Source organism: Lutra lutra, chromosome 9, assembly GCF_902655055.1.
Source record: "Lutra lutra chromosome 9, mLutLut1.2, whole genome shotgun sequence".
In the NCBI taxonomy this organism is placed as follows: Eukaryota; Metazoa; Chordata; class Mammalia; order Carnivora; family Mustelidae; genus Lutra; species Lutra lutra.
In genome coordinates, this window is record NC_062286.1 from 18,403,210 (window position 1) to 18,415,276 (window position 12,067).

At 55.1% G+C, this 12,067-nt stretch overlaps 1 protein-coding gene across 6 annotated transcripts in view; it reads left to right on the forward strand.

Moving 5' to 3' along the window:
• The window catches only part of KLHL29 (kelch like family member 29), a 302,879-nt gene that overhangs the window by 157,331 nt on the left and 133,481 nt on the right, over positions 1-12,067 (forward strand). For 5 of the 6 annotated variants that reach the window (XM_047744566.1, XM_047744564.1, XM_047744562.1 and 2 more), the window contains one exon: positions 4,897-5,226. In XM_047744566.1, coding sequence (XP_047600522.1) covers positions 4,942-5,226 — 285 coding nt within the window. In that variant the 5' untranslated portion in view covers positions 4,897-4,941. Of the gene's footprint in view, positions 1-4,893; positions 5,227-12,067 lie in introns of all 6 variants that reach the window. The other variant, XM_047744565.1, reaches the window with a different exon arrangement.

A 12,067-nucleotide genomic window follows, 5' to 3' on the forward strand; every position in this document is an offset into this window, starting at 1 on the left:
TAGCCCCAGACTATTTCTTATAGGATTCCAAAGTCCCGATGAAAAAGACGTTCATTGCACATTGCCCTTTCTATCATTCTAGAGGTAATCTTAAGCGTGTTTTAGAAAATGTAAAAACAAAATAAACACCACCTAAAACTTTGGATCAAATTCTTAGACAGTTTCTTCTAAGCAGAAGATGGCTCCTTTTCAGAGGGTGTGCAAAACCGGAAAAAAGGAAGCTGTGGCTCAGAGTAGAAACCGGGCATGGTTCAGATCTGGGCATCAGCAGTGCAGAAAGCAGTGTGATGGGGAGCTTAGGGATCTAGAGATGGGTGGTGAGAGGATGGTTCGGAACAGGAGCTAGAAGTACACCCAACACTCAGAGAAATGGCTCTGCTCAGACTCCCCTCAGTGTCTCAGTGGAGGGCCCTGTGCCAGGCTCCTCCAGCTCACCGGCAGCCTGCCGGGAGAAGGTGCTCACCTCGACAAGGGAGCACTCTGCGTGTCTTGTCTGTAATTACTTGACCTGTCTTGTCTGAGGCGCCCTGTCCACGCGGGGGGCCCCGCCCGCCCCGATGGGCACGTCGTGCTGCCTTCCCCCACCACCACCACCCCAGGCACACGTGTGGACACACAGGACCTTTTTGACACGCTGGCTCTGTGCCCGGCAAGAAATATTAAAGTTGTCCCCGCTGGAGCTGGCGTGCTGCCAACTCACTGTGCAGCCCACATCCTGCATTCTGTCCGAAAGGGGAAATTAAATTGAGGAATGAAGTCTAACCCACATCTGGCAGGCAAGGAGTTGACCTTTGTCTTGAATACGCTTCATGAGGCTCAAACCAGACCGTGGGGCCTCCAGCTGCCTGAGTCCCCCCTCCAGCCCCTCTCTAGTATGGTACGGAATCTGGAAGAGACACGCAGTGGGCGGGCAGTGAGGGGTGCAGGCTGCTGGGACCGTGGGGGCCGTGAAGCTCATTGCTCTACAGCAGGCGGTCCCAGAGGCAGTGAGCTGACGGGCTCTGGGGCATCGGAGGCATCCTTGGCGCAAAGGAGGCCCCAATGACCTGCTCCTGAGCATGTTCTATGGGCACATCTCAAGTCTGTCCTCCTTCTCTCCATCCACACCAGCTGGAAGGAGATGATTTCCTTGACAGTATGTGAAGTTGGGTTGTTTTGTGGGAGTGTAAGTGCTGACTGAGGGTATCAGTCGGGCGGGGCTAGGCTTCAGTAACAAGTAACCTCGCAATCTCAGCGCCTTCACACGATGAAGATTTATGTCCCAATCGTGCCAAGTCCAACGCTGGTGGGGGAAGCCTCTTGCACCTCCAAGATTTCCCTGGCAGGTGAAGGGGGCCGAGGTTAGTAGAAAGTGCTCTTAAACGGCCAGGTCTGGGAATGTTCTCCATCTCCTCCCCACTCATTCTAGCTGCCTGAATTCCGATGTGTGATTCCCAACCTAACTGCAAGGGAGGCAGTGGGGAGGTCTTCCTGGTTGAAGAGAGGTCATGGTGTGGTAAATCTCATGGCATTGTCTCTGCCATACTTAGAACCCAACCCAGGGAAACTGCCCTGAGGCACTGATCATTAGGAAGAGCCTTGCAGGTGAATCCTGGGAAACGGGAGCCTAAGCCGTGGTGTCCGGCCGACCCTGAACGCGCAGAGATTCCATTCTCCATCGGAGCCATCCTTGGAGGCTGCAGGTGTGACCTACCAGGAAGATAGGGCACTTCTTTACCGTGGTACCTGCGTGGAATTTCCAGTGTCTGAGCTTCTCCCTTCACACAAATGTGCTTGTCTCTTCTGCACACACTCCACAATTAAGAAGAAATATTTGTTTATTCATTCAGCAAATGTGTACTGAACACCCTTCACCTGTGTTATGTGCTAAGGTTACAAAGACAAAAAGCAGGGAGTGTTCTCAAGGTAGCAAATATGCCCCAATCATTAATGCTGGGGATAGTGGTGGGGGCTAGGGGCCCTCTTGCCTGATCTGGAGGAAGTGGGTCAATGCAGCCTCCTAGAAGAGTTAGTGCCTGAGCTGAGTCATAACAGACATGCAGGTCTTGGCCATGGAAAGAGTGGGAATCCATTCCTGGCAAAGGAGCTACATGGGCTTGAACCCCAAGCTGAGAGATGGCATAATGCCTTCAGAAACTAGTAAGGTGTTGGGAATGGCCAGGCATTGCCTCTGGGGTGGGAAGAGTGAATGAATGTTGATGCTAGAATCCTCAGGTGTCTCCTGGACCACACTGAGAATTCTGGACCTTATCCTGAAGGATAGGATTTAAAGCAGGAGAGTAAAGTATGGTGATCGGACTTGTGCTTTAAAAAAAAAAAAAAAAAATCACAAGGTTGGGGGCACCTACGTTGTACAGTTGGTTAAGCACCTGACTCTTGGTTTCAGCTCAGGTTATGATCTCAGGGTCATGAGATTGAGCCTTGCATCAAGCTCCACGCTCAGCACAGAGTCGGCTTAAGACTCTCTCTCCATCTCCCTCTGCCTCTCCTCCCACCCCCTCTGGTGCACGCACTTTCTCTCTTTCTCAAATAAATAAATCTTTAAAAAATAAAAAAGTCACAAGGGCAGTTGGGTAGCGAATGGGTAAAAAGGGCAAGATTGGAGCAGAGAGACGTGGGAATAATGTATGTGGGACACAACATGTCGGGGCGGTGGATATGCAGAGGGAGGGAGGCAGACTTGAGAAGCAGTTGGGGCAACAGAGTTGAAGAACCCGCTGTTGAAGATGTGGATGGAGATGAGGCTTGCAGAGCTGACAGGACTTCCTGTCTGCAAGACGGAATTCCTGAAAATAAGGGGGCAAAAGAACAATGAGTTAATTCTGGGACATCCAGTGTTGGGGCACCTGAGAGGGGGGGCAGCCAGTATTTCAGACGGTGGGACCATGGGTGCGCTGTGCAGGAGGGACAGGGAGCCAGCAATGTAGCCTTGAGCGCCATCAGGGAAAGCGGTGACGGCTGGTGAGAGCGTCTGAGGAGAGTGTGTAGGGCGGGGAAAGAAGAGGAGGAGATAATGGAACTCCAAGGATGAGCCCAGAAAGAGTTGCTTGCCAAGGAGAACCCAACGAGGAGAGAGCATGAGAAACCATGAGAAGAGGTTTCGAGAAAGAGAGGGAGATATCAACCACGCCCAAGGTGAGAGAAGACAAGGCGAGAGGGACCCGTGGGATTTTACGAGCAGATCATGCGTGACCTCGGTGAGACAGACTCCCAAGGAGTGGCCAGAGTGGAAGCCCCATCAGAGCAGGCTGCGGAGAACGGTAACGAGAGCTATTTAAGCAACTCTCTCCAGAGAAATCTGTGAGGGGGTGGTCAAAGGGGGATTCTTTTTTAATCTTTTATTATATAATATTGAGTAGATGAAAAAATAATGTTGTGGCGTTGTGTGAGCTCTGAAGCATAATGATAAAATAAACAAGAAGCACCCCGTCCACTTTAAGAGGTCACGGTCAGCTCTGCTTGGGCATGCTCCTGGTGCCTGGCAGGGGGAGCTGTGCCGAGGGAGGGGACAGTGGCCAGGAGGGCCCTGCAACCACACAAGGAGGACATAGGGAACAGGTCACAAGGGGTAGGTCCAGGCGCTGGCTCTGTGGTGCTAGAAGCCGACAACTAGACCTGGTGTGCAAAGACCAGAGTGACAGAAATGTTTAAAAGAGGTGGCCTATCACCCACTAGCCGGTAATTCCAGAGCCCCCCGCCCCCAGTTCCCGCCGTGATGGAGCTAAATTTGCAGGATAGGAAATGAGCCAGGAGCTACCCCGGACCTCCAGGCGCTCGCACCCCAGACAGGAAGTGATTGCAGAGTAAAAAGAGTTAAAACCGAGCTGGAGCAGTGGCCCGAGCTGACGACGTGATGTGCAGGACAGATGCCACCCCAACCTCTGGACCACTCTACCATTGACCAGGCTCTACCATTCCCTCTCCCCTCGGCCTCAGGCTTGCTGTGGCCCCTCCGGCTGAGTTGGCCCCTCCTGTATCTTTACATCCTTCATGACCAAGGTGACATTGGACCCAGGCTGGACAAGAAACTGGGCAAGTCACCATAATGCAGAGCAAAGCCCAGTCCTTGTGATGCAGGAGGCCATCAGTGTCCTGGTGTGTCTGGGTCTCCATGACAACACTGAGGGCCTTCCGTTCAGACACTCAGGAAGGTCTCATGGGAGATGTCTGGTTCGCAGGGAGCGTGGGGGTCTCGAGCCAGCGACTACATCATAGGGTTGTAAAGCACTTCTAACGCCCAGGGGCTTAACACCTTTTCAGACTGCAGTCCCGCATTGGGCGACAGTCTGAAGGCCAGAGATCCTGGCCCCCTTCTCCCTTTGTATGTCTCTGACGTCAGGAAAGTCGCTTATGCTCAACCTGCAACCTGGTCCATAAGCTGGGATGAGCCATGCCTGGCCAGCTCACGGCCTACTCGAAGGATACAGTGAGGTTTACGGAAAGGGTGTTGTCTGCTAGGAAAGAAGTCTACATCTGCGGCTGCTCTCCCTGTCATAGGGTTGGGGGATCCCCAGGATCTTGCTTCCACAGTGAGGATGGTGGGATAGAATCCCAACCACAGTTAAAACGGGCACATGCATCTTTCAGGGCAGTGTGGCCCTGCGGACAGAAAGCATCACTCTTCAGCTGAGACTGGGTTCAAATCTTGTCTACTACACTTCGGTCACGTGATCCCAGACAAATCATTTATCCCCCCAACCCCACCCCCATGACGCTGAGCTAATGATCCATGCATTGCGGGCTTGCCGTGAACATGAGATCAGCTACCATTTGAAAGCCCTTCTTTGCACACAGAGAAGGTGCTTCCTAGATGCCGACGGGCGTGGCTGCCCACCTGGCATCCTAGCAGGGCTGCCATTGGTCTAAATCGCCCTCCTCTCCGCTCTGTGCCAGCAGGTCCGGCCTCTGTTTCCCTGTGAGCAGCAGCCACGGCCCAGCAAGATGTCCCGGCATCACAGCCGCTTCGAAAGAGATTACCGGGTGGGCTGGGACCGCCGCGAGTGGAGCGCCAACGGGACGCATGGGACCACCAGCATCTGCAATGCCACGGCCGGGGCCGGTGGCGGTACAGCCAGCAGCCTCAGTGCCCGGCCCGGCCTCCTGCCGCTGCCTGTGGTGCCCTCCCGGCTGCCCACACCTGCCACAGCCCCAGCTCCCTGCACGACGGGCAGCGGCGAGGCTATCACCAGCCTCGTGGCCAGCTCTGCCTCCGCCGTCACCACCAAGGTAAGCCTGGTGGCCTCCCTGAGCAGGAGCTGGGCACGGGGGCCCTCTAACCCCGAAGGCCGGGGCCGGCTCCATGGGCTCACAGCCTGGGCCCTGGCTGCCGTGTCCTGCGGCCACCGTTTTCCCCAGGGTCTTGGCGTCCCAGGAGCTGGGCCGGCCAACCGTTGATCGTTCACATGGTTTCACGTGCTGTAAAGTGTCTGTCTGCGACTAACCTGTAAGACAAGCAGGTCTGAAGCCACTCGCTGTCCTTTGCCACGTTAGTTCAGTGCGTGTAGGGATGGTGAACTCCAAGTTGGCCATAAAGATTCCCTAAATTGGTGACTTTAGACCACGCGAGTCCTCCTGGGGTGCCAGTGGCTTGGGTTTGCAAAAAAGTAGTGACCAGCAGTAAGGCATAAATGGTCCTAAATCTGCCACTTATTAACTACTCCACTGAGAATTCTCCCAGCCATTGTGTCTTCCCAGTCTCAGACAATCGCATGAATCGGTGCAGTTGTCCCCCACCTGACGGCTGGGGACACTGAGACACACCAAGTCTGTGAGAGCTGGTCCAAGGCTGCGCCTTCCCTGGCGACCCAGGCCTCGGGCCCCAGCAGTCCGCTTCAGGGCATTTGCTCCCTTCCAAAGGCAGCTCCCGCCTTGGGGGCTGTGTTCCCAACAGAGAGACTGAAATGGAAATGGCGCCAAGGCTCTCGCCTGGCTTCAGGCCAAGCTGGTCCCCCTCGCGCCGCTCAGAGCCCCTCAGGCAGCCCGAGCCCCTCAGGGACGGGCCCATGCCGGGGGCGGAGGGCAGGAAGCCCCATTTATGACCGTCCTGTTTCCTTGGCCGGGCAGGGGCTCTGCAGGCCGCCCTTGCCTCCCAGCCGTTCCGGGCGGCCTCCGGGAGCCCCCTCCGAGCCGGCGTGTGTGCAGGCGTCTGCGTGTGGCCAGTGCCGGCTTCCCTGCTCTCCGAAAAGTTGCGGGAGAAGCGGAAGGCGGGGGAGGCCCGGCGTGGCCATTGTGCGGTGGCCGTGGTGTGGGAAAGCCGCGCTCCAGGCGTGCTGCGCCTTTGTCTCCGTGATTTTCCAAACTCCCTTTCAGCCCTGCTTCCCATTAATAACGGAGCACTGCCGGCCCAGAGCCCAGCAGAGGCCGAGACAATGGAGCTAGCGGAGGCCCGCTCGGAGCACGCTGACATCTTGCTGCAGTGCTTCATTGATTTTATTTTCCTGTTATGAAAACACCTCCCCACAGAGGTGGGGAGGGAAGGAATGTCGGACTGGGGCGGTAGGGACGAGGGCTATGTGGGCACGACGCCCACAGACCGGCTGAACGCATTCCTCCCCTGGACGCCAGCCCTCAGGACTGGCCTGATGCGGTGACCTCTGCCTGGCCGAGCCAGCCGGCCGCCCCACCAGCCACATCTGGCAGCCGCTCAGGAAGGCCAGCTGTTGGCCATCTGGACAATGGCAGCTTCTGGAACTGACCACCGGGGGCTCCAGGTCAGCAGAGAAGCTAGACCGGGGACCCCACTTGATAATTTTGGCCCTCTCTGGAGGGGGGCCTTTTAAGGGATGCTGTGGGTCTGCATGCGGGACAGGGTTTGACCCTCCAGGCCGGGGTGCTGGAAGGCATTTGGCAATGAGGGCCGCTCACACAGGGCTGCCCTGCCCACACAGCCTTTGCTTTGCTCCCATGCAGCTTGATAGTCAGCAACCCTCCCTGGCAGGGCCCCAAACCACAGCACATGGGGGGCAAGGAGCCCAGCCTTTGATGGAAAACAGCATCTGGAGAGGACTGCCCTGGGGGGCTGGGAGGGGAGAGGGGGTGAGAGTTCATTCCTGTGGGACAACCAGCTCCTTGGCACGTGTCCCCTCTTGAACCATCTCCAGCCCAGACCTGCAGGAGCTGGTCCAACCAAACAAAGGTGCCTGCTTCCGCCCCGGGTTTTTCGAGGTGCTCAGGAGAACAGAGTGTGCAGGAGAGAGGGAGGACAACAGCCAGCCACGGCTTCTGTCCAGGACACTGACATTGCCATGGTGCCTCTCTGCCCTCTGGCCAAGCAGCAGCCCCTGCCAGATGCCTGTCACCCAGCCTATTGTCTAACCCCATGCCCGCACCACATCATTGACAGGCACGCCCAAACCAATGTATCTGTGGTTTCCCTCGTCAACAGGCTGCGTCTTTACCGAGTAGCCAAGGCCTAGCTCTGGCCCTCGGGAAACACACAGGTCAGGATATGACAGGTCTTGGCATGGACGGTCTGACCAGATGACCTGAGAATGTTTCTCCCGTTGAGGTTACTGGCAGAGGCAGCTTAGTGTTTTGGATGAAGACATTGCACCAGCCTGCCCGGGTTTGACTTCTGCCCTATCTCTTGCTCACTAAGCAGCCCTGGACAAGTAACATGACCTCTCTGGGCCTTGCTTCTGTAAAATAGGGATGGATAGTAGCACCTATCTGCCAGAGTTTTTGTGAGCCTTGTGTGAGTTCAAACATATATACGGCACTCAGAATAGAGCTGGGCCTGGCACGTGGCTGTTGTCACCCCCACCACTATTGTCACTGTCCCCCAGGAGAAGCCTAGGGCACCTTCTCTCCCCTGTAGAGAAGAGGGATCATTTCTAACCTCACCAAGAGAAAAAGGTAAGTCTTCCGATAAGAAGCAGGAGCTGGGCCCCAGGCAGGTGGAGAAAGCAAATTGTGTTTCTGAGTGGTTAGAGCTCACGTTGATCTGTGACATGGAGGCCTGACATGACCAAGGTGACATCGTGGCAGCAAGAGGAGCTGGAGGGAGGGCACCCACACCCCAAACTGACCTTGAGTCAGCATCGCCTAGTGAGTTTGATGAAGGAGTGAAGGGGTTTTAAAGCCTTTTCAGCCACGGGACCCCTTCCTCCAAGGAAAGTGCGATGTGTACACATGGCCGAGACCCCACTCTGGTGAAGAGGGGCTGAGGAAGGGGGCTGCATGGGAGCCAGGAGCAGAGCTATGTTTTCTTGCTACCCTGGAGTGTGGCAATGGGGGCTTGAGCATACTGGCCTGCCTTCCTCGGTGACGGGTCAGTTGCCACATATGGGCCAGTCCCCAATATGACTCTCAGGGACAAGTGTTAGTGCTGTCAGGCCTGAGCGACCCCCTGGGCTGGACATGGAGTGGGGTGTCACATCTCTCTGGGGGCTGGGGGTGACTGCTGACATCTTATACCATCACTACCCGTGCAGAGATGGCCCGCCCCTCTCCTGCCCCGAGTCCCATGGGCCTGGTCCCCCATTCACTCTCAGTACTGGGGCAGCTTCCACCACGCTGTGGGGGACGGTCCCAGGTCCCCAGGGTAGGGAAGGCTGTCTAGGCTCCCTGCGGCTGGTGAGTGAGGTGATGACAATTTTTTCTGTCACTGCTGCCTTAGGCCTGAGTTGATTTTTACGTTTCTTCATTTTCCTGTGGCCTGAGGATTTCTTGCTGGTCTTTGATGAAAGGCCAGTTGGACAAGCACAGATTCCAGGGCCACTGAGGCAGGGGGAGGGTGTGACCAGATGCAACACACACTCAAACGCACACACACGCACACTCACACACAAGTCCCCCGAGGCTGAGAGAGACAGGGAGACCGTGCCTCCGGCCTATTTTGCCGGTCGGGAGAGTGAGGCCAGAGGAAAGAAGGCTTGCGGAGGGCCAGTGGTGAGTGAGCAGCGGACCGCCCGGGCTGGCTCCTCTCCTCCCCGCAGGCCACCTGGCTCAGTGCGTTCTCCATGGTAACCGTTAGTGCAGCCCCGTGACGATAACTTTTCCAGCCCTTCAACCACCTACCTGACAGCAGACACGAGTCTGCAAGAAAATGGGCGGATTTCCCTCCTGGGTGAGGTGGGGAAGTACAGCCCCAAAGGTTCCGCCGATTCTACAGGGCAGAGCCGGTGGGCGCTCCAGGCTATCGCCTCAGACGGAACTGGGTTTGAATCCCACCTCTGCCTCCTCGCAGCTGACTATGTCTCTGAGTCTCACCGTCTATAAAGTTGGGAATAAGAATAGTATCTTCCTCATGAGGAGGTTGTGAGGATTGGATAAATCAGGATGTGTGGGAAAGCTTAGAGCGGCACCTGCTATCCATCAAGCACTCCATAAAAGTCGATTTTAAAAACTTCATCAGAGATCGGGTTGGACCAAGTGTCCAGACACGTGGGGTAAAACCAGCCCCCTAAAGGCTGGTGCTGGTGAGAGCCCTCCGTGGACCATCTCCTCCCCTGACTGGAGAGGCCTGAGGACTCCGAGAGCTGGGACAGCCCTGTACCCGGCCCGGCATGGCTACTCTGGGCTGCAGACCGTCCAGCCCCCCGGGGAGGGTGGCCCCGAGGAGCAGAAATGAGGCTCCGAGGCCAGGCCTGTTGGCAGGGTGGAGGGGAAGCCCGGCTGCCCCGCAGTTCCTGCTGCGTGAAATTTAAATTATTCTCGGCAAACCTGTCTGACAGATGAAACAGAAAAGGGACGGCTTCATAAAATGCAATTTTGTTCTTGAAAGAATGGACTTTGCAGAATCCTGGCTGATGTCTGTGAAATGTGTCGGGGGCTTTTTTTCCTTGTGGTCAGGAGCACTCATGCTGAAACATTCCCATCGTTCCTCGGAGCGAAGCCCTTGAAAATAAATCTGGGCTGGAGAGAGAGAGACTTAGCCGGTGTCGGGGGCCCGAGGAAAACCAAAAGGGGGTGTGAAATCTGTAGGCTCCGTCCTCAGAGCACCAAACAACCCAGACTTTTTTTTTTTTTTTTTTTTTTTACTTTTATGAGCATTTGGGGCTTTCAGGGTGGATATTTGTCATCAGAGAGACAGCACTGGCCACAGTGTCTTTCCCCATCCACTCTACGCTGTGTGGAGAGCTGCCCCTCCTGGGGGAGAGGAGCTGGGATTTCCATGGGGAATCCTGCGAAGGACCCTGAGGCCCCACCCGGCGGGCCCCTCCCCCTCGTGTGGTTCCTCGAATCCGTGAATGGATAAGGGATGCTTTGCACAGTTACAGAATGAGAAGCAAACCTCCCTTTCCTCTTGCATTACACTGAAAATCAAAGGCTGCTGAGCGGGCTCGGTTGGGAGAATCACTCAAGTCCCTTTTGTGATGCATTTCCAGACTGTGCGTGATGTTATCCAGAAGACTGTTCTTGCTCCGTGAATGAGAATGTGTGATTTCCCTTGTGATAAATGATCAGGCACTGAGGGTGCGCTGTGAGACAGCTTTTGTGCGTGTTCGTGCCGAGCTAATGGGTTTTGCCTGAACGTGGAGTTGCAGCCACGGTTTGGATTCTGTCTTCATTGACTTAAAACCCATCTGTCAGTCATGAAATGTGTACCATTGAAAAATGCCATGACTTCCAAAGCACCCGTTTCCGAACCTGCCGTGTGGGGAGGGAAGACCTGAAGGGCTTGAGCTTCAGATCTGTGACCGAGGGGCAAAAAGAGGGGAGAAGACTCTGTCTTCGTCCGCATTTGTAAGGGGTGAGCCACAGGCTGGGTTCCAGAAGAAAGCTTCCAGGAGAGCCCATTGACTAGAGCTAGATGTGTAGGTAAGTTAGCTTTTGCTCCGGAAAAATCGTCCGAAAATGTAGTGGCTTACTCCTTCACAGTTCTGCTGAGCCGGCTGCCCGTTCTGGTCCAGGCTGGCTCCCTCATCCATCTGTGGTCTACTGCTCGTCGGCTGAGGCCAGCTGATCTAGAACGGCCTCGATCCCACATCTCTGCTTTGCAGACTGCCAGCCCGTGGGTATCCGTTCTTCTCCGTGGGGCCTGCCGTACCCCCTACGGCTACCTCGGGCTTGCTCACACGGTGCTCTCGGGCTTCCCAGAGCAGCAAGCAGGCAAGGCTCAAAGGCTTCTGTAACCTCTGCTTGAGGCACATTGGCTAAAATCCCACTGGCCACAGAAGTCTCCTGGCCAAGCCACATTCAAGGAGTGGGCAAAGAGACCCTGCCTCTTGATTGACGGTGTTATAACACCGCATTGCAGAAGGGCGGGCATAAAGGGGCGAGAGGATTTGTGGTCATTTTTGCAACATACCCCCAGGATTTCCAGCACACTTGCTTAAACCAAGGCTCACATGCCTCTGGCAGAAAGGATAGGGTCGATCTGCTACCATCCTCTGCATGGCCTCGTGTGGGAAATCAGGGGCCCACACGACACGTGCACACCAGGGTTACACACCTCCCGTCTACACCAGGAGCTGCCTGGTGAGGTCTGAAGGAAGGTGCAGAGCAAGGATTGTGCTGCCAGAGAGGAGAGGCAGCGGGCCCCCAGGGAACCCTACAGGGTGCATTTACCTTGAGAACCCACTGCTGGCCAGGACATGGCCCTCACGTGACGCTGTCACTGCCCCCAGAGTCGGTGGGACTGAGACACTGCTGTTCCTAGGACATCCGCACAGACAGATACCGACCTGTGGCTCAGAATTTTAAAAATCCACCCCAAAGAGACCACCTTCATGGATTTTGGCCAGTGAATTTCTCCCTGTGGGAATCTACATGGCGATACGTTCTGACGAGCCCGGAATCAGGAAAGGAAGCCAATTATGTGGTAGTAGCCGAAAAGTGGACAGTGCAATGGCTTTTTCTCCCTAATAGGCTAAATTCCGTGCAATTTCCCAAAAAGCCCTTGGAAAGGCCTCTTCTTAAATTAAATTAGGTTTTCTGCAAACAGCATCATTCAATATGAACATAAATCTACTTCTTATTCACTTTTAATGGTTTTCCCTGTTTTACTTAATTACTCATGTTGCAATTAAACAATTTTTTTCCTTGCAAAAGGAAAGTATTTTAGCTACATTATGGGTTAAATAGGCTTTGGAGAACTAGCCTGGGATTCTCATCACCATTTATA